The 26,970-nt window shown below is 52.5% G+C and overlaps 10 protein-coding genes and 1 non-coding gene across 11 annotated transcripts; 5 read left to right on the forward strand and 6 right to left on the reverse strand.

Moving 5' to 3' along the window:
• Positions 1 to 2,317: 2,317 nt before the first annotated feature.
• VTN31DRAFT_5214 (uncharacterized protein) lies at positions 2,318 to 3,322 on the reverse strand (the record flags this gene model as incomplete). Its single annotated transcript, XM_069405689.1, has 1 exon — positions 2,318 to 3,322. The coding sequence occupies one exon, from the start codon at positions 3,320 to 3,322 to the stop codon at positions 2,318 to 2,320; it is 1,005 nt and encodes a 334-aa protein (XP_069260727.1).
• A 329-nt stretch (positions 3,323 to 3,651) lies between these two features.
• On the forward strand, positions 3,652 to 4,266 carry VTN31DRAFT_5215 (uncharacterized protein; the record flags this gene model as incomplete). The annotated part of the gene is made up of 2 exons (XM_069405690.1): positions 3,652 to 3,720; positions 3,775 to 4,266. 2 exons carry the CDS (start codon positions 3,652 to 3,654, stop codon positions 4,264 to 4,266), a joined length of 561 nt encoding a protein of 186 aa, XP_069260728.1.
• A 348-nt stretch (positions 4,267 to 4,614) lies between these two features.
• On the forward strand, positions 4,615 to 5,820 carry VTN31DRAFT_5216 (60S ribosomal protein eL8; the record flags this gene model as incomplete). The annotated part of the gene is made up of 4 exons (XM_069405691.1): positions 4,615 to 4,617; positions 4,919 to 4,993; positions 5,055 to 5,564; positions 5,620 to 5,820. 4 exons carry the CDS (start codon positions 4,615 to 4,617, stop codon positions 5,818 to 5,820), a joined length of 789 nt encoding a protein of 262 aa, XP_069260729.1.
• Positions 5,821 to 6,808: 988 nt separating this feature from the next.
• On the reverse strand, positions 6,809 to 7,735 carry VTN31DRAFT_5217 (uncharacterized protein; the record flags this gene model as incomplete). Its single annotated transcript, XM_069405692.1, has 1 exon — positions 6,809 to 7,735. The coding sequence occupies one exon, from the start codon at positions 7,733 to 7,735 to the stop codon at positions 6,809 to 6,811; it is 927 nt and encodes a 308-aa protein (XP_069260730.1).
• Positions 7,736 to 10,793: 3,058 nt separating this feature from the next.
• On the forward strand, positions 10,794 to 11,510 carry VTN31DRAFT_5218 (uncharacterized protein; the record flags this gene model as incomplete). The annotated part of the gene is made up of 1 exon (XM_069405693.1): positions 10,794 to 11,510. The coding sequence occupies one exon, from the start codon at positions 10,794 to 10,796 to the stop codon at positions 11,508 to 11,510; it is 717 nt and encodes a 238-aa protein (XP_069260731.1).
• A 2,127-nt stretch (positions 11,511 to 13,637) lies between these two features.
• VTN31DRAFT_5219 (uncharacterized protein) lies at positions 13,638 to 16,650 on the reverse strand (the record flags this gene model as incomplete). The annotated part of the gene is made up of 4 exons (XM_069405694.1): positions 13,638 to 13,688; positions 13,751 to 16,262; positions 16,318 to 16,526; positions 16,591 to 16,650. 4 exons carry the CDS (start codon positions 16,648 to 16,650, stop codon positions 13,638 to 13,640), a joined length of 2,832 nt encoding a protein of 943 aa, XP_069260732.1.
• Positions 16,651 to 17,944: 1,294 nt separating this feature from the next.
• VTN31DRAFT_5220 (uncharacterized protein) lies at positions 17,945 to 19,591 on the forward strand (the record flags this gene model as incomplete). Its single annotated transcript, XM_069405696.1, has 6 exons — positions 17,945 to 18,070; positions 18,146 to 18,187; positions 18,254 to 18,656; positions 18,707 to 19,037; positions 19,096 to 19,263; positions 19,321 to 19,591. The coding sequence occupies 6 exons, from the start codon at positions 17,945 to 17,947 to the stop codon at positions 19,589 to 19,591; spliced, it is 1,341 nt and encodes a 446-aa protein (XP_069260733.1).
• Positions 19,592 to 19,744: 153 nt separating this feature from the next.
• On the reverse strand, positions 19,745 to 19,827 carry VTN31DRAFT_t53. The gene has a single exon. It is a non-coding gene; the product is annotated as a tRNA-Ser (tRNA).
• A 555-nt stretch (positions 19,828 to 20,382) lies between these two features.
• VTN31DRAFT_5221 (uncharacterized protein) lies at positions 20,383 to 21,341 on the reverse strand (the record flags this gene model as incomplete). The annotated part of the gene is made up of 2 exons (XM_069405697.1): positions 20,383 to 20,731; positions 20,803 to 21,341. The coding sequence occupies 2 exons, from the start codon at positions 21,339 to 21,341 to the stop codon at positions 20,383 to 20,385; spliced, it is 888 nt and encodes a 295-aa protein (XP_069260734.1).
• A 574-nt stretch (positions 21,342 to 21,915) lies between these two features.
• Positions 21,916 to 23,680, forward strand: VTN31DRAFT_5222 (uncharacterized protein; the record flags this gene model as incomplete). The annotated part of the gene is made up of 4 exons (XM_069405698.1): positions 21,916 to 21,927; positions 22,010 to 22,158; positions 22,222 to 22,295; positions 22,356 to 23,680. The coding sequence occupies 4 exons, from the start codon at positions 21,916 to 21,918 to the stop codon at positions 23,678 to 23,680; spliced, it is 1,560 nt and encodes a 519-aa protein (XP_069260735.1).
• Positions 23,681 to 24,426: 746 nt separating this feature from the next.
• Positions 24,427 to 26,567, reverse strand: VTN31DRAFT_5223 (uncharacterized protein; the record flags this gene model as incomplete). The annotated part of the gene is made up of 5 exons (XM_069405699.1): positions 24,427 to 24,483; positions 24,549 to 26,165; positions 26,225 to 26,373; positions 26,424 to 26,440; positions 26,527 to 26,567. 5 exons carry the CDS (start codon positions 26,565 to 26,567, stop codon positions 24,427 to 24,429), a joined length of 1,881 nt encoding a protein of 626 aa, XP_069260736.1.
• Positions 26,568 to 26,970: the final 403 nt, after the last annotated feature.

Genomic DNA, 26,970 nt, shown 5'->3' on the forward strand with positions numbered 1-26,970 from the left:
CACAGCAAGCCCACAAGATATCGCTTCTGATTCAATCCGAGCTTGGAGCGGTTGATTTCCCCCCGACGGAGCAGTTCCAGAAACACAAACTCCAGTTTCAGCAGGATAAAGCACTGGTGTTCAATCACGTTAATCGATTGATACGATGTATTACCGATTGCCAGATTTACAAGGAAGATGGTGTTGCGGTGAGGAATGCCCTAACTTTGGCGCGCAGTCTGTCATCCCGCGCTTGGGAGGACTCGCCGCTGCAGATGAAGCAGCTTGATCAGATCGGCATCGTCGCGGTCCGGAAGCTGGCCGGCGCAGGAATCACGAGCATCGCAGAGCTGGAGAGCACCGAGGCCCAACGGATTGACATGATACTGAGCAAGAATCCACCGTTTGGGATGAAGCTCCTGAACAGGCTTGCAGACTTTCCCAAACTCCGGGTGACGATCAAAGTGGCGGGGACGGTAGGCTCGAGATCTGTGGAAATTGCGTTCCTTTGACTGATTGTCCTGCAGCCGACCAAGCAGGGGAAGGCGGTAAAAGTGAACTTCAAAGCCAACATTGGGTTCCTAAACGAGAAACTGCCGGCGTTCTTCCAGAGACGTCCGGTTTATGTGTGCTTCTTGGCCGAGCTTTCTGATGGCCGGCTGCTTGATTTTCGACGCATGAAGTAGGTCCCGTTGATAGGTCATGAGAGCGGGTTTTCTGACGCATACAGTGCGAGTAAATTGCAGAATGGGCAAGAGGCCCTACTCAGTGCGGAGTTGACGAGTTCCTTTCAGCATATATCGTGTTTCGTGGCGTGCGACGACATTGGTAATGCCAGCGTGCATGCTTGAGAGAAACCAGCTGACGAGAGTAGCTGGGACGGAGCAGCATGCGGTGTTGAAACCGGAGATCCCGAGCTCATGGTTCCCTGGCAACTCGAGCACTTCGAATCGTAAGCCAGCGATGAATACTTCGAGGCGCAGAAGCAATGACGGTACCGGAGCGAGCTCCACGTCCAGAAGTGTCGAGACTGCTGCTCGGGAGGTTATCGAAGTGGATGATTTTCAAGATGAGGATATATTCGCAGGAGGTCCGTTTGCTGTTCCGAAATCGTATTGTTGTCGCTGACACCGACGACAGGTTCCGACGTGGATTGGCAACTACTGGACATTCCTAGCAAGAATGAAACCAACAAGCATACTCCGGTCACGACGGCCAAAGACAATACGATGCCTTGTGATGGCGAAGATCAGCCAGTCCGCCTTCCCAATGGCAAGTGGAAATGCAACCATCGCTGCAAAGACAAGACAACGTGGGTTCTCCGATCGTCCATGTTCGTGACTGACGACACTAACAGTCACCAGATGCAAGCACTTTTGTTGCCGTGATGGGCTTGACAAACCGCCCAAGATCCCAAAAAGCGCTTCGACTGGGTCCACCCAGCGTCAACAGAAAGAGAATTCGTTGACCATCACTTCTGGCAATCGTGGAAAGCAGAGTGGCAGCGGCAGTCGCCTGGACGATGACGAATTTGGCGATGATGACCTCGTTGACATCCTTGACCTGACACAGAGAGTCGAAAGTAATCATTTAGTAGCTGTTAACCACAGTCCGCCGACAGGTAACAAGTCATCGAGATCCGAACGACTGGCAAGACTGGATATAGCGGCGACACAATCCGCAGCTCTCAAGAGCCAACCGTCGCGCGGCAAAGACCCGCCCCGGACTCGGAATAAGAGGAAGTACTCTTCAAGTGACTACGGGGATGAAGAGTTGGAGAGGTTGCTGGCTCCGTCTGCGCGCCCGGGTTCATCAAGTCGCGATCCTCATTTGCTGGATGGCAGCAACAAGAAGCCCGTGCCCGACCATGGGAATGGTGAAATCAGTGGCACCGTGCGTCGTGGCGAGCCCGCTCCTGAGTTCGATAGCTCAGGGACCTTTATCGAACCCGAAGACTCATTGACGAAGTTGACTTCTTTGTCGCCGACTGGCAAGCAGCGAGACACGGAAGTCTTTGATACTCTGCTGTCCGACTCGTTCGCCAGCGAGCTTGAAACTCCAGACAGGGACACCACACCTGTCCGAAATCGGCGGCCGAATCCAGAACCGGTCGCAGCAGATACTGCGGAACTGGCATCCACGCAGGATGGGCAACAGGCCGTCGAATCAGCGGCAAATGAGGTGCAAATTGACCCATTGCTTCTGGAGGAATTTGGGGACATGGTCAATTTTATTGATTAGGATGCGGCAAGGTCACCGTCATGTAGAACTGGTATCTGAAGCATATTTCAAGTGGCTAGCTTACTGGTTATGAGGTGAACAATGAATGATATAGCAATTAATTAGCAGCTTCCTCCTGCACTCGGGCAGCAAATAAATCTAGTGACCCGTCAAAACCCGTAGCCGTCAGGATCGCCCAGCGGATTGCACTGATACCGAGCGGCGTCTTTTTCTTGCTCTTTCGATCAACGACGGTCTCGGCGCTGCAGGCGAGGATCTCACCCAGAGCCCCAGGCCCGTAGTTCGGCTGAACCTCTGCCCTCAGAGCATGCAGCCTCGTCTGCAGATCCGCAAGCCTTGCCGGATCGACACCGCGATCCTCGAGAGTTCGTGGCGACTGCGACCTATTCTTGACCAGGACACGGTCGGCCTTGGAGACGATGACCTGGTGCGGGATGGCCGCCTCACGGAGGAGAAGCAGGAGGTCTCGATCAAGATCCTTGGGTCCGTGAAGGCTATCGATGAGAAGGAACGTTCTACGGAGCTGCCTCCTCTGGCGGAGATACTTGAGAATCTCCACACCCCATTCTGTGCGGCTCGCCTTGCCGTACCCGGGCATGTCGAGCAGGACGATCCTACTGCTGCTGCTCCTGCTGATGACCTTGCCTTTGCGTGGGGGGATGATTTCAAAGGCATTCATCTCCCGCGTGCGGCCTGGGCGTGATGACGTCCAGCACATCTCCTTGCCCATGATGGCGTTGAGCAGCGAGCTCTTGCCGACATTGGAGCGGCCGAGAAAGGCGACTTCGGGGGCGGCGGTGTCGGCGGGGATGGTCCGGAAGCGCGAGGCGGAGAAGAGTCGCGTTGGGGAGTGCGCGGTGGGGGTGAAGAAGTCGTCGGCGTAGGAAAGTTGTGTGGAGTCGGGAGGGGTGGTGTCCCAGTAGAGGGAGAGTTGGGAGGGTGTGAGCGCGGAGAGTGGGAGCTTTGTGGTTTGAGATGTGGATGTTGTGGTGGATTGGGAGCGGCGGGAGAGGAGCCGAAGATGAGAAGGATGATGAGTCTGACGAGGGCTGGCTTGAAGTCTGAGCTTGGAGAGACAGTCACGGCAGATGTAGGACGTCATCGTTGCGAGAAATGGTAGTATAACTGGCTGGTGGTGTTTGGAGACTTGATGCTTGTCAATCACATGAAGATCTGGTCAAAAGTATAACTGGATATCCGGTTACATATAAGGGCTCCCGGGGTATTGACATAACCTAATCACAAACTCTCGGCTGCTGTGGCTACTGGCTACGTACTCGTATGTAGCCTCAGTTTCAGTCCCTGAGGCACCAAGAGATCTGCAAAGGCGCCACCGCGCGGGCACTGCCGAGCAGTTTCCGCCGACTGGATCGCATCTCAGCACCCCTCCTCGCCAGGAGTCTCGTTCAGATCATCCAACCGCCAAACGAGATGATCAATGCAGTGCTTGTATTCAACAACCACGGCCAGCCGCGTCTGACCAAGTTCTACACGCAGCTTGTGCGTCTCCATCCATCCAGGAATCTAAAACAGTCGACTAAGCTGCCAACCCAGGATACCCAAATACAGCAAAAACTCATCGCGCAAATCTACCAGCTCGTCTCACAACGGCCACCGTCGGCATGTAACTTCCTTCCACTACCGCCCCTCCTTGCCCAGGGCGCCAGTGCCAGCGCCAGCGCCAGCGGGTTCTCCGACGCCCCAACCCAAATCACCTACCGTACCTACGCGACCCTCTCGTTCATCATCATTTCCACGTCCACCGAGTCCCCGCTCGCGCTCATCGACCTGATCCAAGTGTTCGTCGAGGCCCTCGACCGCTTGTTCGAGAACGTCTGCGAGCTGGACCTCATCTTTGGCTATGAGACCATGCATGCGACTCTCTCGGAGATGATCGTGGGCGGTGTTGTGGTCGAGACAAATCTAGACAAGATCGTTGCCGGAGTCCGTGCGCAGGAGGGCTCTCGCGGTAAGCGAAAAGCTGCCGAAGCTGCTAGCTCGGGCGTTGCGAGGTCAGCACTTCCGGGTTTGGGTGGTTGGCGATAACGTAGTTACGATCTACAGTGTTTTTGGGTCGGGCTTGGGGCGTTGACGGTTTGGCTTTGATATACAATCTTCATCATGCTTTAGCTGTACAGGAATTACGCAGTTGAGCTGCTCGTCTCTGGAATGTCTGGATGGGTTGGACATTATTGGAACGTTGGTACAGACCCAACTAGGGAATGAATTAGGGCAGGCCCTATAGTCACGTGATATACTCGCTTCCTTGCCGCCAAGCCCCCCACAGAGCACGATTATTTTAGATCTTCGATTCAAGCTTGTGATTTTTCTTCTCTCCGTCTCGCCAGTCAGTCAATTCAGTGTCTCTATAGCCGACACCCTCCCTCGACGACAATGGTAAGCTGATCAATTCGACCTCGAATATCTTTTTGAGCTCGACGAGATTGGGATCAACATCGGTTTCGTACCGACAATGTCGATATCCATCTCAGTCTGAGACTCCAGCTGGAGTTTCTTGGTTTCGTTCGACTGCTGGTTCACTCATTGAGTGACCACAGTTGACGATGTTGGCTGGAGCCGACGGTCGGCGTGACGTTCAACCGCTTCGCGTCGCCGTGTCGGCTCGTTAGAGTTCAAGAAGATGCAGCATCTGGTAGGAAAAAAAAAAACAATTGCTGATCTTCTTTCTCAATGACAGCCTCCGAAGTCTGGTAAGAAAGCCGCTCCCGCGCCCTTCCCGCAGGGCAAGGCTGGCGCGACCAAGAAGCCCAAGGTAAGTACCTCCTGCAAGCATTTCCTTTCAAGCGGTTTGCGTCTAATCTAGTCATGTGTAGAACCCTCTGTTCGAGAAGCGCCCGCGCAACTTCGGCATCGGCCAGGACATCCAGCCCAAGCGCAACCTGTCGCGCTTCGTCAAGTGGCCCGCTTATGTCCGCCTGCAGCGCCAGAAGAAGATTTTGAACCTCCGCCTGAAGGTCCCGCCGGCGATCGCTCAGTTCTCCCACACCCTGGACCGCAACCTGGCCGCCCAGACCTTCAAGTTCCTCAACAAGTACCGCCCCGAGACCAAGGCCGAGAAGAAGGAGCGTTTGCACCGTGAGGCCACCGCCATCGCCGAGGGCAAGAAGAAGGAGGATGTGAGCAAGAAGCCCTACACCGTCAAGTACGGTCTCAACCACGTTGTCGGCCTGGTCGAGAATAAGAAGGCCTCTCTGGTTCTGATCGCCCACGACGTCGATCCCATCGAGCTGGTTGTCTTCCTGCCGGCCCTGTGCCGCAAGATGGGTGTTCCCTACGGCATCATCAAGGGCAAGGCTCGTCTGGGCACTGTCGTGCACAAGAAGGTAAATTCGTCTCTCCTTGTCTCACGGATGAACTCAACAGCTAACTCGAATCGAGACTGCCGCCGTGCTGGCCATTACCGAGGTCCGCAATGAGGACAAGGCCGAGTTCGCCAAGCTCGTGACGGCCATCAAGGAGGGTTACAGCGACAAGTACGAGGAGAAGCGTCGTCAGTGGGGTGGTGGTATCATGGGTCCCAAGGCCATTGCCCGTCAGGAGAAGAAGCGCAAGGCGGTTGAGAACGCCGTCAAGATCTAGATGATGGATCCTCGAGCATGGATTGATGTCGGTAATGAGAAGAAAAAGAGAAAAGTAACATTGAGTTAATGTTTTATATTCCCATGACATAGATACCCCGATCACAATACATTTGGCCTTACGACTTGTCATTCAGGCTCTGGGTGAGAGACTTCAATGAAGAACCATCATGCAATGTATAAAATGTGGAATGTCTTGAATCTTAGACGAAGCAGCTTGTCACCCAAAGCCGAATGACGCCGTGTAGTTGATGTCGGCTGCAACCTAGAAGTAAAATGGACGAGTCATGAGACGCACGTACGAGTGCAGTCGAGTCGTCGGAATAGGTCGTCAAGTCATCTGAGTTGGGGAAGGCGAACCGAGGATTGACTTGATGCTTATTTACACTGGACTGCATAGCGGAAGCATCTACGAAGTCAAAAAAAAAGGAATTGAACTGTTCAATTAGGCGCGTTGCATACAGACATTTCGCTTCCGTCCACTCTGCACTCCTCCTCATCATCTCTAGCGTTGGCCAAGTATTCCTATTTCCATCGGCGACCTTTTTTTTTTTTCTATTTTTTTTTTTTTTCTTTGTTCATCATCCATGATGAGCGCAGCCGCGATAACTTAAACCTAGGGACTTATTCGAATCTCTGGTTTTCCGATCTCGGGAGCGTGAAAATCAGCTACAGCATCTTTGCATCCCTGCGGGCGGCACTGCGGCTTATTGTTTTTGAATGGGTTTGCCCCATTCATACATAGGTAATCGGCTGCCTTGCTCACGATACCCTAATCAAATCTTATCAGATGGGATTTGATCAGTACTGCATGGAGTACGGAGTATGACGGAGTAAACCCCGGGGGAAAACTAATGTCGGATTCCAAACTGTGCGCGCAATTTACTTTGATTGGTTTAACTAGTTAGATCGAGATTTAAATAACCTACCACTACAGTAACTTAATGGAAAATTATTCTGTAACTTGTACAGTACTCCGGATGTACAATCTAGTCGATACATCCTCCTTCTCTCTCAATCACTTTCTCACATCGGCGCCGCATAGAGTCAACTAAAGCATCGAAAGACTCCGCCTCTATGGCTTCCCAGGCCTCCTGAATGGCCTTAACGAGTTCCTGTTCACTCATTTTGCGTGGAAAGTGCCTTTCTATATAGTCGTTGATGGCATTCCACACACTCTCCATGGGATGAAGGTCCGGTGAGTTAGGTGGCCATTCTATCGGCGTGATTCTGTAGACTCGTAGGGCCTCGACCGTGTGGCTGGCAGCATGAGCGGGAGCGTCGTCATGCATAAAAAGATGGCCCGGATTTTGGGCCAGAAATTCCCGAACTAAAGGTACAACCCGCGCGGTGTATTGCTCTGCTGTGATGGAACCCCATTCCTTTTTCCAAATAAGCGATGGACCTTTCCGAGTCCCTGCGAATGAGGCCCAAAACATTATACCATTTCCTCGCTTCGGAGTAGGGGCTATGCACGTTGGATCATATGTTTCGTCTTTCTTGCGAGTGACGAAAATGCGCCGCCCCTGAGGGCCAGCTTGAATGTATGTTTCGTCGGACCACAGCACCGATTCCCACTGTTCTTTGGTCCAATTCACATGTTCCAGGGCAAATCGTAAGCGCTGTTGCTTGTTGGCTTCCGAGAGTTCGGGCTTCTTCACGGCAGGATGTCGTGCATAGCCGAGTCGTTTCAAGGTACTGCGGATGCATTCGGGGCCAACACCGAAATTCAGGTGCGTTGCGAGTTCTTCGTAGGTCATTTCGCGTGCCTGGGGGCTGCTCGTGACAAATCGTTCTAGCTCGTCCTCCTGTTCACGCGTAAGAGATGCTTTTCGGCCCCGTTCTTTGAATTGGGGCGTTAGTCGGGGGGATTGTGGATCGCGTAGCGGATGGCGCTCTCCGTTTTTCCGAGACATTTAGCAATTTTTCCGAATGAAAGGCCATGATCGCGTAAAGTCTTAGCTCGAATCCTTTCATCACGAGTTAGGGCCTTTCTTCGGGTGTGTGGAAGGAGGGGTCGCCATGTTGACGCGTGGTTGACGCGATGGACAGAACTGTTGTTGTTGTTGAGCGGGACCGTTGTTGAGTACCTATGGTGTGGAGGATACGGAGTCCGGGGGATTAGCCTATACACACTACACAAAACTTACCAGTATTCATTAGTTACTCCGTAGCCTCAGTGCCTCAGGCCCTCCGCGCTAGTCCCTAACTAGTCAGGCTCCACTTTTTCTCAATATCAGACGTTATTTACCCCTGATGCCGAGAGTACTACTCGTACTCGTAGTACTGTACTCTCGTAGGCCTACGACCGGATAGACCTTTGTCTCGCAGCCTTCCTACCTTATCTCTTTGTCTAATTTTTTGATTCGGTTGCAATGTCATCAAAGTACTCCTACTAACTAGTTTTCTCTCATGAGTCCAGATACGGTATCTCTTGGATGAAACTAAAGAAAATTACGATCCTCCTAGTCATCCATCCTTGTATCTCTCTACCTTTTTGATGCCGCACAAAGTCGTCCGGATTCAACAGTCACGGTTTATCTTTCGGATGTACCGTATGTCATAGGATTCTCACGCCGTAACTTGTCTCTCTTTATTCTTACATTCACCTCGATTGATTCGTTGTGTCCAGTCAACGAGCAGAAACAATGTCATTGTTTGCGGGCTCAAGGGTAAACCAAAATCAGTCAAGGTAATGAAGTCGTCCACGGTGATGAGAGATCAGGGAGGCCCTGTCACCGGAGCAATCCGACATGTCGAACCTGGAGATTCGGGGAACTGGCGGAATCTTGCGTGGATTTCGGCCTTACTCACTCCCACCCAGCGGGTATAAAATACGTGGCATCATTCGAGACCTCAGGCCTGGAAGCACAAATACCACGACATCGATTTGTTTGATTAGCTCTCATGACAACTCACCGAGAAGAAAGCGATCTGACTGACGAGATACATAGTAGTCGAGGCTGTACACTAAGCGTTGAACATGTCGCAAAGTCAACAACATCGACAAAGCGAAACAACCGGTGCCTCCGAGACGGCAAACAACCTCTATAGTTGCAGTTTCGAGTGGATGCATACAGGCAGCTTCGTTGAAGAAAACACCACGCTGGTGGAAGGAGGCGTGCAGTTGGAACTGAAAATCCGGCAGCCGGAAGGGCAGAGTGTTCTTTGGCCCAGCCAAAGAGCAACGATTGCTCTCCGATGCCTAAAGAAACAGCCCATTCGCGCCGAATTCAGTCCGGGGACGATCGCTCGCTTTTCTTCGTTTACGCGAGGGACTGTTCTCTTAAAACGAGTGCTGTTCACGGGACTTGGAAGGGCCGCACGGAGAACAATTTCTACGTCGATGTTGTATTGATTGAAATCTGGGGCGCGAAGGAAGGTTACGAGTACATCCTTTCCGGAACTATCCGCTTCCAAGGACTTGATCGCGAATTCGAGTTGCCTGAATTCACGATCGTGTACAATCCTGACACTGACCGGCCATATTGCAAGGACCTTTGGACTTTGGAGGAAGGAAGCGTTTTCGATCGCTTTGGGTGATGACAATGTGATCAATTAGGTGGGAGAAGCGTCGGTTTGTCCATTGGCCATTCGGGATTTTATCCATTCATAGTATCTCTGTGCAGTGCCTTTGTACGGAGTAGTTGCAAGCAGCTTTGAAAGCATGAAATGCTAGTAGTAAAGCTAACTATCATAACTTTGTGCCAACCCACCTACATACCCAGTTAACAAATTCGAATAGTACTGATGTTGTGTAAGAATCTGCTGAGAACTACTACGTAGAACTTTCATTGAACACCTTCCTTGCGAACGACTCTGTACTAGCATAGGTATTCTGTGAACGTTTTGTCTCTGGCGGCTGTTCTCGCTCCAGCACGATGTCTGCACCCAAAAAAAAGGTGGATACTACCTAGGTACTATTTGTCAAACAAGTTAACCCTAATCCGATGGATTGAATCCATGCATACGGTACAAGTACCTCGTATCCTTAGGCAGGACCACGAGTATACATTACCTAAGGTACTTCCTGACACTGAGGCCTTTGTGTTAGGAAAGCCATTCCGTCAATAGCATTCCAGTTACCGTTTTAAGCCACAGCGCCTTGCTTGATTTCAATGAGAAAATTGGGTACATCTCGTATTCACCTAGATATAGAAGTTGATTCCTCGTACCGAATCAACATATCATAGCAAACGCTACATCCCTTGAATGGGAGGCCTGTCGGCCAGACAAAGGAATAAGTAGGTAGTACTAGGTACCTAGAGATGCGTGGTAGCAGCCCTGCCATGATAAAAAACGTAGGATTTGAATGTACAACAACCTTTCCAATTGATGATTGAAGAAAAGACCGAGGTACTGATGAATAAATGATGGTAATTGGTTCTCGTCAGCTTCGTTTTCTCGCCAGTGAGGTTTACCAGTCAACGTTTCTGCAAGACTGGCTACTTTTTTATATAGACATACATACAGATGACAAGCGATGATTCGTCCGGCAGGCAAGAGTCGTTTGATCATGAACAAAAGACACTTGAAAATAATGCTACTGTCAATTGTGCTTGTCAAAGGACAACCCTGCGTTACTTCTTTTCAAGAGGTTCGTGTCAGACAATGAGCAGCAACAATATCATTGTTCGTAAACTCAAGGAAAACGAACTTCACACACGGTACGGGAAGTATCCTCGACATGGCAGGATGTTTACAATCAAAAAGATGATACCATCGGAACAATTCAAGCAGTTTTCAGTAGATTGACGAAATTTTCCGTTTATTTCAATTTCCTCGTTCTCGTCAGGACGATTTATATAAGTAGGTACCTGGGTACTCCTCGAGAAGCTCTGCACATCCCACATGTGAGAGGCATCTGAACCACGATCTCACATTGATCAGCTCGATCTATATACATGACGACTTCGACCCATTTCCATCTTTGCAACAAAAGTCACTCATTCAGAACAGTACACCAGGAATTCGATGACGGTCTCCAACGGTGATCCAGCGAAAAGTGAACCCCGTCCATGGGTGAAACCATCGTCGAGTAGACGCGCGAAACGTGCTTGGCCTCGACCGGTGACGTTCGATGGTCGTTCTCACCAGCAAATTGCCCTCGGAGAACCCAAGGTGAAGAAATGGCTTGAATCGAGACGGACCCTGGGTCACAACGGAGCTTCCTCAAATGAGCCGGTCGGGTACAGATTCACGTGGATGCATCTCTGTAGCAAAAACAGTACTGGAGACCTGACACAGGGATACGTGATTTTGGAACTCAGGGTCCAACAGCCGGCAGATGAGCTCATCTTATACCGTGACATTTCATGGGTCAAGCTCTGGTTGGTAATGGCTCGGAAGTTACCTGACAATGAAAATCATGGAGGCGAAGAGGTTATCGATTATGGTCCTGCAGACGAAGATGACATCTTTTACGTACTGCGCCGTCGCACGGTTCCTCATGCTCAAGGGGTTTGGAATGGGGAACTGGGAAGTTTTTTCATCACTGATCTGCGGGTGAAAATTGATGGCGCTGAGGAGGGTTACGAGTATGTCATTGCTGGGAGGTTTACTTCGAGAGACTTGATCTCACCTTTCCACTACGTCAATTCAGGATTGTGTATGACAAGAAATCCGACCGGCCCAGTTGCCGGGACATGTACAGTCTGGTGCAAGGTCGCACCGTACATGGGCAAGTACTAGTGGAGGACGGAAGCATGTCTGGTAGCAATTCTGCTTGACCTGGGTTGGTTGTAGACTTTGTTCTGCGTCCGGGTGGTTTCAAGGTTCTGTACGGAGTACTTTGAATCGAATCAATCAATTTGATGATTTCAATGTTCAGATGTAAAAGTAAAAAGAGTGTCTCTGTTTCATCTGCTGTGCGAACCAAAGACACTTCAAGTTTTGCAACTCGAATGAATCTGGGAATCAGTGACTGAGCCACACCCAGAAAAGCTCGCCGCTCATACTCGTACTCAGGGATGGAGAAGCGGCAAGGCTGAGTGCTAGTAGTACTGTAGGTAGTGCAATGCACTCCGTACTTTTTTTTTTTTCTTCAGACGCAGAGAAGACCTAGCTGGCTAGCTCCGTAGAGCCGTCCGCCTGAGCTTCGTGCGCTCCGTGGCCGTCCACGTCCTTGAGGATTTTGTCAATGTAGGTACTTTTCCAGCCGCAGAGAGTTGAAGGATACGCGCAATTGCGCGGTGAATGGCAAGAAATCTGGGGGAAGGGGATTCGATTCTGTGATCATCCGTCAGAAACAGCGTCCGAGTGACTGGAAGAAGATCTCCGACTGCTTGAGGCGGGAGATAAGACTCGATCCTGTATGTATGAGTTGAAATGGGCTGGAAATATATGAGGAAAGAGCCAAACAAGGTGTGTATTGTTGGGGTAAGGGTGATTCCTTGCGTGGCTGATCAATGTTCACCTCCTCGATCAAATGCGCGACTCGATCGTCCAACATATTCAGAATCGAAAGGGTTGTTTTCTTGGACTTCGTCCTATATGGAAACGACAGTAGGCTAAAGTAAGAAAAAAACCACCTCGGTCGCAGACTACTGGGGCTGAATACCAGCTTTCTGCCACGTTTCCCACTCGTCAAGGAGTGCGGCAAGATGTGCGCTATACCTGCAATGATTCAAACGACGGTTCACCGGCGAACAAACTCCCGTCGTCATCACGGGGGGAGCCTCAGGGCGGTCATCCTGCAAGCGTTTGACTCCCTCGTCTATGTCGAACCTTGTTCTGATAACACACCGATGTCGGTCCCGAGCGAGGCATTTGGTTTGTAGAGAAGATAGCCAATCGGGTGTCCCTGCAAACTGATCACCTTGTTGTACGCCTCTGGCGGCCTGGCCACGGAATGGCAATCTGAGGGCGGCCGTGGGGTCTTTGCTCCAGCTGCTTTCACCAATCGTGGAAGAAGTAATGGAGAAGGAAGTCTGCGAAGCTGAAGAATTTTTTCCTCAAATCTGCTCGTCTAGAGGTTCGTTTCCGTTCATGGATACCTGGAGAGAATCAAGAAGAAAAAGCTCGCAGAAAGCTCTCCTGTGACGGCGTCGACATAGCATGCTCATACATCAGACGAATGAGTTGCGACCGATTGTATCGCGGCTTCTTGAACCCCTCCGCCACCGGCCTTCGTGTTTGCGCTGTTGTCCGTACTGCTGTTAGCACTCCCTTCTCGATTCAAAATGTCGTACTATGCTGTGAAAACTGATGAATTGCCTTCTCGCGCTCATCCTGTTGGAGCGATGATGATGCTTGGGCCTGTCAATCAACCAGGCCCTCGAGAGAAAATTGGTGGGTGCCTCAAGTGAGGAGTGCAGGATGAGAGTTCCTCCATTATGCGAGATGATGATGACTTCTCAAAAGCTAGTAGCAAGCTTCAAGTCGTATTTGTCGGATCTAGGTCGCAAGCTGTGGAGCACGAGTCGCCTGGTCTGTGGCATGGCTCTGTATGGGGTACACAGTGAATGAGGCCAAGGACACGGCTCGCGCACGCAGAGACAATGGCCGGAAAGAGATCATCTTGACTCGTTTCAGGGCAAAGACAATAACTAAGGCACGAACATTCGCATTTAGATGGCAATATTATTAAGTTTTATACTGCGATTAAATTGTTTATTACACCCTAACCATACCATACAATAAGCATGAACAATGAACAATCCACCTGGAAGAATTCCGATTGACGGCCTGAATGTTGAAAACGAGGATATCTGTACCGACTGATTTGACGTATCATCGTATCGTGCAGTTTACTTTCCGGGGAAGAATAATCGTGCCCCAGACACCGATCAATGGATGACGGAATCGTATGTTCTAGCTCTAATGGCTCGTGGTGGTGGACGAGGAAGTTTTGTTGAGCCCTTGTCGTGCCTATGAATTACGTCAGAATCCCCCAGCAGTCATCATTCTACGACTCGAAGATCAAAACATACCTTCATTTGCTCGATTCTCGCCTTCAACTGGCTCGTGACTTCTGCCGCCCGCTTCCAGTTCTCCCCGGGCTCGCTAGATCGCGTGGTCATCGTTGTGCCTGCCGTTGACGTTCCTAGATCGTCAGTATGGTTGCTCCCCGTCGAGCCGTACCGGGTTAGGCCCGGCTTGCTGGGGCTGCCCCGGCCCGAATAGCCCGAGCCGATGGGAGGGCTGATCTTCCGCCGCGAGAGCACTGAATCGCGCCCTCCATGGTCGGGGGATCCCAGTCCCGCGTTTTCTTTGTCCTCGCTATGATTCGACATGTAGCTGGAGGGCCGCTCGTAGCGTGACCCCAACAGCCCTGCCCGCGACCCGTTGCTGCTGAACGTCGCCGTGTCGGGCGACAACGGTGTCATGTCCGGGACGCCACCCACGCCATACAGTTCCGGGTTCGGCGGGCTCATTGCCGTCGCTCGCAGCGCCCGCGACAGCTCGCGTTTTAGACGTTCGATTTCCCGCTGCTGTTTTTGCACAGTCTGCTCGGCGGCCTCGGCATCGCTGCGCGCTCGGACCAATTGCGTCTCCTTGGCCTTGATGCTGAGCACGTCCCGAGTGTGGTCTTCGATCAGTTGCGCGTTCTGATTCTGGAGCTCCATCACCTGCGATGACAGTTTTGACTTCTCGGACCGGAGATCCTCAACCAGTTTTACCAGTCGGTCCCTCTCCATTCGCAGCTCTTCCAGCTCGGCGCGCTCCACAGCAGACAGGCCTGACGATATCGTAGGTGCCGGAGCGGCCGCGGGCGCTTCCGGAGCCGGTTCTGCTGGCGCCGGGGCGGCAGCAGCAGGAGTAGGCTTGCTGATCGGGCGCCCAGCAAGTCCCCGTCCGAGTCCAAACTTTGGAGCCGCTGGTGCCGGTGCCGGTGCTGGTTCATCGTCCTGCGGTGACGGCGGGCGACGCTGTGGTGAACCTTGTGAGGCTCCCGCCCCAACGGCTGGGATCCGACGCTGCATCTTGAGCCCGCTCCCAGGGGTAGCAAGTCCTCCTGGCTTCGGCAGCCCCCCGGGCCGCGCTAGCTTTGGTGCGGGCTTGGGTTGCGGTTGCGGGGATGGCGCGGGATCTTCTACCGGCGGAGGAGCCGCGCTCGATGCTGGTTTCTTGAGACCTAGAGTGGGCTTCTTGGCTCCCCCAGGGGCCTTCTTAGCACCACCAGCACTACTGGCGGAGCCACTTGGTGCTGCTTTTGGAGGCGCGACGATTGGTTTCGGTCGGTCTTTAGCCTTGACCACTGCCGTCTCGAAATATTCCTTGATCTTTGACTTGCGAATATCGTCCAAGCCGTCCAAGTATGGATTCATAGCCCGTTCACCCATGATCTTCATTAACGTACCCAAAGCCTCGGCGCCTGCAGACCGAATCACTTCGCTGGACTCCGTAAGCAGCTTCGTCGCGGCTTCGGCTATGGACTTAACTTCGGCTTTGGAGGGAACGTCGCGCGTATTCCGAAGACATCTGATCAGGAATCTGGCCGTCTCTTGTTTCACCTGAGGATTCTTATGCTTCAAGAACTCCAAGATGTCCTCTAGACATTCTGAGAGACTCGTTGACGCGAACACGGCATCTAAAGCCTGACCCAAGGCGTCCGCGACGGACTGCTTCTTTTCCTTCAGACGCTCCAGCATCGGTGCCATGATCAACGATCGATACTTGCCAAAATCCTTACGAAGACCCTTCCCCAGTAAATCCACACAGTTTGCCGCAACAGTGACAACGGCAATGTTGGCGTCTTTCATGCTCTTTGCCAGCCCCTTTACGACATCATCGAACGGTGCGTCTTTGATCCGAGGCACGTTGAGTGCATTGTAGAGATCATCCAGAGCCTCCTTTCGATCCTTCCACTTTGACGACGACAGTCTCTCATGTAGGTCTTTGGGCACCTTGGGCATCACGTCAACCGGCTCAGCCAGGTCAAGCTCTTCACCGTCCTCATCCGCGCCTTCCCCTCCCCCGGCGTCGTCGCCGCCTGCATCGCCGTCCTCGCCGGGCGGGGGCGCGGAGGCCATCGCCTCCTGCTGCGCCCTTGTGTATCGCTGCTGTGTCGGCGGCGCCTCCTGCTTGGCATTTTCGAACAACTTCTCCAAATCTTGTTGTTGGACGGGCTTCAGATCGGCCCAGAAAACCGGCTTGATGGCATCTTTGAGCCATCGGTAGAACTCGACAGTCAGATTCTGGGCTTCCGCGCGGACGGTCTTGTCCGCATGTCCAAAGACCTTGGGCAAGCTCTTCAGAACCGGCTTGGGGTCGACGATCTTGCAGCCATAGTTGTGGTAGATGGATGTCAATGCCGCCAATGTCGCCGCAATTACCTTGGGTTGCTTGTGTGATAGGAAAGGAAGCAGCTCTTCAATCACCGGAGTTGCACTGTCGAGCTCGATGCACAACAGCAACGCTTCAAGGGCATTTGCCTTGGCTGCCGGACGAGCTGACGGCAGACCTTTCTCGGCAATCGCTGCGATAGTAACACCGCGCGTCCTGGTAAAAACAAAGTGAGTACCAGCCAGCAATTATACGCCCCGTCCGTTCTTACCTCACACATGCTTGGACACCACCGTATTTTAGAAACGCGCAGTATGCGGCTAGGCCTTCTTGTTGCGCAGCAACGTTCGAGTCTGCGACGGCGCCCTTCCACAACCCTGTATCCTGCAGAAAGGGGCGGAAAACAGGATCTGATTCATCGGGCGTCTTTTCGAACTGCTTTGCGGCATCTTCATAACCTTCCTTTCTCACTTTCCACAACTGTTTTCCCGCACCGTATTAGCCTCTTTATGCATGCATCCGTGGAAGAACACTCCGAACGAACCTTGTGTGTGAATCGATCGGGGAGAGGAAGAGACGAAAAGTCCTCTTCGCCGTCGGCCATTGTCGTTGAGATAAAGTGACTACGTCACTGCCAGCCTGCTATGTCAAAACGCCATCTCATCAGTACGGTCTGCGGCCATGTCACACATGCGATTGTAAAGGGGAATGTTTGGCTCTAGAGAGTGTCGCGGGAGATTGGACAGGAGGGACGCGCAACGAGCTCTAATTGAAACCGAGGAAACTGTACCTCAAAAGTAATTTTCAGTCTCCCACTGCCAGCAGATTCAGCGCGAAAATTTGCCTGTCGACTGCTTTGTCGTAGGATGTGTAAAGGAGCGGGGGAGCAAGGCAGTCATATGTCGAGCCAGAGACACCGGGTTTGCTCGGTGGGTAAAGCGAGATCAAACGCGACAGATTCGTGCTTCAATAGAAGAGCGAATTATATACGTCCCCGAGCACGGTATCCAAGAGGGCCGATTGATCGGTCAAGTCTACTGAACAACTATAAACACTGGGTTCCTGGAAATTGGGCGGCGATTGTCAACAAAAGTTGAAATCGACGATTATGTAATCGCTTGGTCCGAGCGGCGGCTTGGGCATCTCCACAATCGCGGATCGACTGCACGTGACCTGGGGACCATCGACCAATGGCCATCGAGGCGCACCATCGGCCCAATGTTCACTTTTCGAACCTCAAGTCGATTGCAAAAGGTTTGTGAAATCCTGGCAGCATTGGATAATAACAGAAACGTAGTACTACTTGCTGAAGTATGTGTTCAGAGACTTGATCACTGGCCATCTGGAACCTGAGCACGCAAGTTTTCACTGGAAAACCTACGGAGTAGAACATAGGTAGTATCTTAAAGGCTCGCTTGTCGTCTGGACTGATGACTGCTTCTATTCGATGCCTCAATACGGAGTAGTTCATATTCATATCCTGGCCAAAGAATCCATATCTTGATGTATTACTGATCAATTGAGGGTGCGCTCGATGTAACCGATCATCCGCTGATCAGGATCGCCGTATGAAGGATGTTCCACTAGGTACCCAAGAGTAGTATGTATTGTCATGAATGATGTCTGGCTCCCTCAACGCCACAAGAAAAATTCAACCCTTACGTTCCTGAAATCAAGCTTTATTACCCCTAGGCTAGGGTTATGAAGCCGATAAATGCGACTCATTCTCGAAATTTCCCTCATCCGGTAATTTTAATTCCTCCACGTGATACATCTCAACAACTCGTGTTTGCCCCGCCGTCAACAACACGCCTCTCCTTGCAAGGTTCTTAGCGGTTCACGGAAGTCAAGATTTCGACGTTTCGGCTGCCTGGGTGTAGCATTGACATTCACGCACAATGCTGTCTACTCGTGGAGAGAATTATGCGAATTTCTGGGATCTGCCGTGGCGCTATCCTCCAAGTCAAACGTACAACAACGACACGAATCCCAATGGAGTCATATCGTTGGCCCTTGCCGAGAATGTATGTACATTGCAAGCAAGTGCAAGCCACAGGGAAAGGTAGCAGTCAGATCTAACATGGAGGAATGCCCCGTAGGCGCCGATGAAGGAAGAAATAGTCAAGTTTATCAATGACAAGGTAGTTCGCCATGCCAGTCGGAGTTTCGAGAAGAAGAAGACCGTATCAATGCTTGAACTTGTTTAGGTGGCCTTCGGCAAAGACTCCGTCTCGTACATACCCCATCCATCCATTGCACGCCGCCTCCGCCAGGGTTTGGCTGATCACTTTGGCCGATACTTTCACCCACGTGAGCCTGTCAACCCGGACCACATCGTAATTTGCGCCAATGCGACAGCATTGGGGAACATTCTTGCACAGAGCTTGGCCGATCCCGGAGATGCAATCCTCGTCAGTCGGCCTGTGTATGGCCGCTTCGAGCTTGACTATGGCATCCAAGCCGGGGTTAGCATAGTCTATGCCGATACAGAGCCGGAGGAGGCTTTTTCGCCAGAGGTGGTGAAGAAATTCGAGGATGCCCTTGTCAGAACAGGGAGGGAAGGCCAAAGGATTCGTGCCGTGCTGATTGTCAACCCAAATAACCCAGTCGGTCCGTTGTTCTCGGGAAACAGTAGGATGATTTAGCTCACGATCACCCAGGTCGATGCTATCCCCCGGAGACGCTCGAAGCCATTGCGGACTTCTGCGCACGACACAAGCTTCATTTGATAAGCGATGAGATTTACGCTCTCTCCACCTTTGACTCTGGAGACCCCAGCGCAAAGCCTTTCACGTCTGTTCTATCCCTTCAGCTCCCGATCGAGCCGAATTTGGTCCACGTATTGTACGGATTTGCAAAGACTGGCTACGTCGATTCGTACCCGTTGTTGCAAGAAGCTGACAATGACCAGGATTTTGCTTCCGGAGGCCTGTCCCTCGGGTTTCTGCTCACATCGAATGAACAACTCCGAACTGCGAGCAGCGCGCTGATGTACGTTCTGCCCAGATGGATGGATGAGATGAGAAACACCAAGCTCAATGTTTTGCAGGCGATTCCATAGACCGTCGGGACTGGCTCTTGTTTTTGGATCCGCAGTCCTTGAAGATGTGGACTTTGTGGCTTCATTTACTGCAAAAACGAGAGAGCATCTCACAAAGTCCTACAAACTGGTGACCTCGGCCCTTGACGAAAAGGGCATCCCATATGTGAAGGGAGGGTATGTCATATTGTTTCAATCCGATCCTTTTCGATTCTCAGAATTCACCGTGCTTAGGAGTGGTGGCTTCTTTGTCTACATTGACTTGTCCCGTTTTTTGCCATCGGGGGAGGACGAACATCCCCCACCACTGAGCAGGACGTACAATAGTCGCCAGGCCACTGAACGCGAATTCGCGCTTGCTCGAAAACTCCTGGACGCGGGCGTCGTCCTGCATCCCGGGGAAGAGCACGGAAAACATATCGGTTGGTTCCGCCTCGTCTTCTCACAGGACGAGGATACGCTGAGGGAGGGCCTGGCGAGGTTGTTAAAGGCACTGGGGGTATGAGTGGTCATGCAAGGCCAAGTGCGCGTAGGCAAAACCACTGTATGGACGTAGCAGTGTCGAAACAACAAAAAGGAACAAATAAATTAGTTCGTAGCCTTCATCCTCCCATGAAGCGGAGGCTCGTGTTTAAACGAGAAAAAAAAAGTAAATGTGCGACAGGACTGGGATTCGAACCCAGGCGGGCGAACCCACGCGCTTAGCAGGCGCGCGCCTTAATACCACTCGGCCATCCTGTCTAAGGACACCAGAGCAGGCCGGCAATAGAACAAAAGTACTCAACCACCGGGACACCGACATCGGATCTCTCGTTCAACCCGAGTTTCTGAGTTTATCGTAGCTTTGGCATCAGCACTTCGACTTGATTCTTGTGCGACCGATCTGATCATCGGCCAAGCATGACGGTTGACCATTTAGGCAGTGGGATAGTAATGATTCCGGCTCTCATCATTAAGAGCGATGCCGTGCTAGTGAAATTCTTTGATCTTTCTGTACTCCGTGATCTTGGGAGGGGGCCAGTGGCCGAGTGGGAGGTAAATATATATTAGCGAGGATCCAGCGATCCAAGTGGATGATGTTTCCTCGATGTTTTTGCCACCATAGCAGAAACCCAACCAGAATGTATCGACAGCCAAGCCCGCCGCATACTTCGGGGATCTGGAGTCACCAGACGCGCCACTGATGATGCTGAGATTGTTCTCAGCTGACAAGCAAATGGACTTTTTGCGGGTCGCAGAACTTCCTTCCTTGGAAGCACATCCAGCACAGACTACAGACGCATAGTAGTCTCCCAGTTACTCCAGGGACCCTTCGCGGCTCTGGAGCGAGTCTCTTCGTTCCCTCCGCAGATGCCGCCATCGCGCCCTGGTGCGGACTTCTTCGTCAATATCATGCCACCCTCGCATCCATGCCGATATCCCATCCAAAAGCGCATCCAAGTCGCTATCTCCGGCTTTGTCACCATTCCTTGACCGTCGTTTTCGTCGCCACGGGTTTTTATTTTTGCGTGTTGCCCGGGCCGCGGAAGCATCGCCCCCGGTAGTCTCTCGTTGATGCTCCCATTCGTTGATCCAGCTTTCGAGGCCCCGAACTGTCCCTCGTAAACTTTCTAGCTCAATTGCGCCCTCGTGGACGTCAGACCGTCTGCAGAAGTTGATCTTTGTTAGCCTTGATCTCCGGAGCGTAGGAGTATATTCTGCTATCACCCAGCTCACAATTCGTGCACCTCCCCTTCCAACTCCTGGACCCGTCGTGTAAGTTCCTCGCGCTTAATGACAAATAGCTCGCGCATGTGCCGCATATCCTCCCTTCGTTGCTGGAGCTCATTGGTGACTACCGTAAGCTCCTCGAGGACTCCTGAGAGCTCGTCCGATGTCTTGACCAGGACTCCACCCGAATGAGAACATCGTCGCGATCGAGAGGCTGAATTCAGCGTGGCAGTATTTGATCGGGAGCGATGAGGTCTGCTCTTCGCGATTTCTCGGCTCAAGCTCGGTCGTGGATCGAGGATCTCTTCCAAACGGGCCAGACATTCATCCATGGCCGCCTGCTGCTCCGCATCCAACCCATGATGCAATGCTTCTGCAGCCAGGCTTGTTATGCGGGAAAGTCGGCTCAACACAGTGCTATTGGCTGCGTCCGATGGACGATCCGATTCATTCTGAATTATTTCCGCCGGGTCGGCGACGTCGAGGTCGATGGCCGAGTCGACAAAGGATGGCGACAGAGGGTCCTCGTCCGCATGCGATTCCATGACTTGTCATTGACTGGCAAGCTGGCCCATCTGAGAAGCACATGCAACCCAAAATTTCCCGTAGTCTTTCCCAGTGCCATGGTTTCGGGAGTTGGAGCTTGATCGACAAGCGCTTGAGGCGGTGAGCTTCATGTGATCGTCGATCGAACCATTCGCTGGCTGCAGAACATGAGTCTTATCGAACACTGTGGCTGCATTCTGTGACGTGAGGGGGAAAAACAGTGGAAATTGAAGCTGGTCCTTGTCGAATCCGGCGCTTCAATGGCTGTTGTTCGTTTCCTCCTCTCTGTATCAACACCTAATTTAATTTGATCGAGACAGTGACTCTTCAGATCTTGTTTGATCATTGGATATCCTAGCTACTCACAACCAATCAAAGTAGAAGTTTGTTAGATTAACCTTAAAAACTCCCATTTTAACCTGAATCTGGGTGGTGGTTAGGAGTGGGTAACTCCGTCCTTGGACTGCATCCCAGTTAAGACGAGTCATACATATATTTGTCGGCTTCTGCAGCATCGATTCATCACCACTGCAGTGACTGCACGCCTTTGCTCGGCACTTCAATCCACCGAGAATGCCGGCTTCCGTAAGTGCCCGCATCTTTTCTTCTTCCCCCGTCGCATTGAACTCTTGTTGCTAGAGTAGTTGTCTAACCTGCCATGAACCAGTTCACCGTCACGCCGTCTCTCGAGACGGCTCGCGAAGTCATCGCGAAATCCGCCGGCTCCAAATACCCTCCGAATCTGCTTCCCCTGACGGCGTCGATACCGGCCGACCTGCTCACGCCCACGGTCGCCTATCTGAAGATTGCCGCAGAGTGCGTTCTCGATCGCTGGAGCTCACTACCCCGCACCATTTTGTCTGACTGAAGAATTTATAGCTCCAAACTGTCCTTCCTATATGAGAGCGCGGCTACAACAGAAACAATTGGACGATACAGCTTTGTCGGCGCGGGTACGGGGCTACTGGCTTCCCTTTGTCGGGCTCAAGTTAATCTAATGCGCTGTTGAATAGACCCCCGGAAGGTGATCAAGACCGGACCCGGCCATGGCCCCGAGACTGATCCGCTGCCGATTCTCGAAGAAGAGCTGTCGCAGTTCCGCACCGCAACAATACCGGGTCTGACGTTGCCGCCGTTGACGGGCGGCGCCATCGGCTATGTGGGCTACGACTGCGTGCGATACTTTGAGCCGAAGACTGCCCGGCCGTTGAAGGATGTGCTTGGGGTGCCCGAGTCGTTTTTCATGCTTTACGATAGGATCATTGCCTTTGATCATTTCTTCCAGGTGATCAAGGTGATCACGTATGTGCCGATTCCTAAATCAGACAGCGAGCTGGAGGCCGCGTATCGCAAGGGAGAGGAGGCACTGCAGAGCACGATCAACGTTCTTCTGCAACCAGAGATCCCGCTCCCGCCACAAGGTCCCATTGTTCACGACCAGGAATACAAGTCGAACATTGGACGGGAAGGCTACGAGAGACATGTGACTCGGCTCAAGGAGCACATCAAGGTCGGGGACATCTTCCAGGCGGTGCCGTCGCAACGGCTCGCACGGCCAACGTCGCTGCATCCGTTCAACCTCTACCGACATCTCCGCACGGTGAACCCGTCCCCTTACTTGTTCTACGTCGACTGCGGGGACTTCCAGCTCGTCGGCGCGAGCCCGGAACTTCTTGTGAAGGAAGAGCAAGGACGGATCATCACGCACCCGATCGCGGGCACGGTTAAACGTGGGCGTACGCCCGAAGAAGACGCAGCGCTGGCCGCGGAGCTCCGCGGCAGCCTCAAGGACCGAGCCGAGCACGTCATGCTGGTCGACCTGGCGCGTAACGACGTGAACCGGGTATGCGATCCGATGACGACGCAGGTGGACCGGCTGATGGTGGTGGAGAAGTTCTCGCACGTGCAGCACCTGGTGTCGCAGGTGTCCGGTGTGCTGCGACCAGACAAGACACGCTTCGATGCCTTCCGCTCCATCTTCCCCGCGGGCACTGTGTCCGGCGCCCCCAAAGTCCGCGCCATGGAGCTCATCGCCGAGCTCGAGGGCGAGAAGCGCGGCGTCTACGCCGGCGCAGTGGGTTACTTTGGGTATAACCGCGCGAGCGCCGACGGCACCGCGGAGATTGCGGGCGAGATGGATACGTGCATCGCTCTGCGCACGATGCTCGTCAAGGACGGCGTCGCCTACCTCCAGGCGGGAGGCGGGATTGTCTTTGATTCCGTCGAGTACGACGAGTATGTCGAGACGCTGAACAAGCTCGGCGCGAATATCCAGTGCATCAAGGGCGCAGAGGAGAAGTACCTAAAGGCTGCCGTCGCGGAGGGTACTGCGTCGTGACCTCCCTCCTCTTTCCCCGTATTGATGAGATGAATGAGAACGTATATGAAAGTCATCTCTGTTGGGTTATCCCTTCTCGGCTTGCTGTTGGCATAGAGCTATGTATGAATTGAGGTAATGGTAAGAGTCACGAAATCTGTCCAAAACGCTGATGGGATAGATCCTCCATCAGGTAACCATCCCTTGTCAGCCCCTAGCCGGGCATCTTGTCAATTCCGTCCACTGACGATACATGTGCTATCATTGACGAAGATGATCGGGAAATAGAAAGAAAGAAGAAGAAAAAAAAAAGGGCTTGTGTAATGATCTGATAGATAGATGTGGACATGGAAGCACACCATGGAGCGTGAATCAAACACATCAACCATCAACCCTGGATCCCAGGTAAATTCAAATTCAATTCAATTCAATTCAAAAAAAAAAAAAAAAACAACCTTTCAATGCTCGCAACAAACCGAAGCTACGCCACGGACGCCCCATACAAAAAGACATGAGACAAGCTCAAAGTTAGCTAAGGACAAAGAACGCCAGACCCAAACCGAATCTTGTCCCGCGGTGGTTTTGAATGATCCCGATATTTCCCTTCTTCCGTTTCCTTGTATGATTTTGGACATTCACAGAAAACAAAATCATGCCGCGCCGTGGCGCAAACAAAAATGCGATTGTTCTTTTTTTTTTTCTCTTCCATTTCAAATTGTACATGAGGACATGAGGTTCATATGGAGCACAAAGGAGTTCCTGCGGTGTCATGTCTCGTCAAAGACACCATTTGCGGCTCGTCGTTGGATGTCAATGACAGCCATCTGTGTGCGCATATCTGTTAGTTGAAAGAGTTCATTGTTTTGTTCCTGCAATTTTGGAAACGCACCTGACTTCCGTAACCCATGATGAGCCGCTTCGAGTCGCTGTCCCAAGCGAGGCACCGGTACTGGATCAAGTTCCCAACTTGCACGTCGCCGTTGGTGGTCGCCTTCTTTGCTTCTCGCGTGTCGGGCGCGGTCCAGGTGGCCAGTGGCGCGCCGCCGCGGTCTACATTCCAGATGGCCACGGTGTCTACCGTGGCGGCGCTGATAGCGTAGCCGTCCGGGGAAAACGCCAGTGTCAGCACCGGCACTTTGGGAACCAGCGAAAGGGTGTGGATATTCGTAATCTCCCGGGACTGTAGATTGACGTTCCAAATCCGCAACGTATCATCGATGGACGATGTCGCCAGGATCAATGAGGATGATGCCTCGGCTTCCTGTGTCAAGGGCTCCGGACGGATCTCCGCAGCGGTGATGTCCCCATCGTGAATGTCCTCAAGCAGCATGTCGTGCGTTGGTACCCATATGCTTGTGGCTGGAGAGGACACTGCCACAGCCACGGCGGAGAAAGCTCTCTTGGTGCCGCGAACAAATGACCACTCCGTGGAAGATATGCGCGACTCGAATCTGTTCACTACCCGCAGGCCCGAATCTGTGCCGCATTGCGTCACAAAGCCACTGCCTGCAACAAACAGCTGAGTAGTCCCTGCCCACGTTGCGTCGAAGATTTCGCCGTCAATTACTAGGTCCGCCGAGAGCTCCGCGGATTTGAGTGAATCGTCCCACAGAGTGAGCTCCGAATTGCCATTGATAGACACAACGACCAACATGGACGAGCCGCCCGGCGCCCAATGCAGCCCGACAATCATCCCAGGAGCATCTGGGAGGATATCCACGGCATTTCCTTCGGCATCAAACATCTGAATCGAGCCGCGTTGCTCGGTGCCGTAAACTGCGACGGCAAGCTTGTCGCCCGACGGATGCCAGGCGAGGGCTGTCACCCACGACCCATCTCCATGGCTGTCGAAGATGCGCTCGTGCACCGGAGCGGCTGTAGCCCGGTCGCTGAGCCCTGGCAGCTTCCACAGACCGCAAACACTCTCGCTGGCGGCTGCAAAGATGGACGAATCATATGGCCGCCACGTGGCCATCATCACGTGATCGGGACGACCCACATTCAGATCGACGGTGGATGTGCAGGCGCCAAGATCCGGAGTCTTGGCAGTACTCTGCACGCCGATGCTCTTCCCCTCCGTCAAGGTAAAAGTAACTGGGGGTGCTGGAGGCTCCTGGTCCTCGTGGGCCTCAGTCGCCATGGCAACATCGCCATCAACATCCACCGCGAGCTCTGACGGGGATTGCGACTTGATTCCCGGTGTCATGACCTGGTCGTGGTTGACACCATTGACTTCAATTTCCATTACGCCGCCGTCACCGTTGGCGGCATCACCCTTGCTGACCTTCTTGGCTCCAAGTGGGGGCTCGGCGGCTGCAAGGCCGTTTGCAGCATGGCTAGGGCGCTGGCCTTTTGTAGGAGATGGCGCCCTTTGTTGCCCATCCTCTGACAATCCTTGTACTTGACCCTGTCGGTCATCCTCCTGCGGTGGTTTGTAAGAGTCGAGGTCGAACGGTGTTGGTCCGAAGAAGGATTTAGACGGCGACATCGGGACAGGATTGCCATCCTAGAGCAAATGACACCTGTTAGCCAGCCCATGGATATACCAGGAGGGTCTCGACTTGCCTCGTCCAGGGACTGTTCAATTTCATGATACTGAAGTCCCTTTTGGACTAGCGACACCAGCGCGTGATTGCGAATGTATGGCGCAAATGGGAGGGACTGCGGGTTGGGGTTCCATGCCCGCTGGAGCATGACCGCCGCCTCGCCATGACCTAGAATCGGTTAGAATTCGCGCGGACAAACCAATCGTCACGGAACTAACCTGATTCCTGTAGATATCTAATCCAACAATAATAATAGTCAGCTTCTGTTTTTCACGGAATCCAACAAACCGAAATCAGGGGGCAGAAGCAAAGCTAACGAACCTCCATATTAGGTAGTTAACATGGTGCGAAGTAAGATCCATAATTACATATCAAATAGGCGACACCGAGTGTCATGCCCGGTGTCGAACAAGTCTGTGATTCGCAAGACGCAGAAATAAACTGTTCTATCGATTCCGGCCGATTGTTGCGACCACCGAGAAGAGAAAGGAGCAGCGGGATTTAATGGGGGTTGAGAGAAATGAGAGTCGAGCGCGGACTCAAGCTCTGAGGAATGGATCGCGGGACCTGGGCGCAACGGCGCGGATTGGACCCTCAGGCACCCAAGGGCAAAGAACTGGCGTAATGGAGAGGCCCGGGTTGATTCTAAACGTCGACAAAGCAAAAGGACGACGGCAGCTCGACTGGACGACAGTCGGATGCAAGCGATGCTTAGGTTAAGCCAAAGTCAAATTGGGGTTTGGACCTTTTGGAGGGCTTCGAGTT

The sequence above is a fragment of the Thermomyces dupontii genome, assembly GCF_041956625.1.
Source record: "Thermomyces dupontii strain NRRL 2155 unplaced genomic scaffold VTN31scaffold_4, whole genome shotgun sequence".
Taxonomy (NCBI): domain Eukaryota; kingdom Fungi; phylum Ascomycota; class Eurotiomycetes; order Eurotiales; family Trichocomaceae; genus Thermomyces; species Thermomyces dupontii.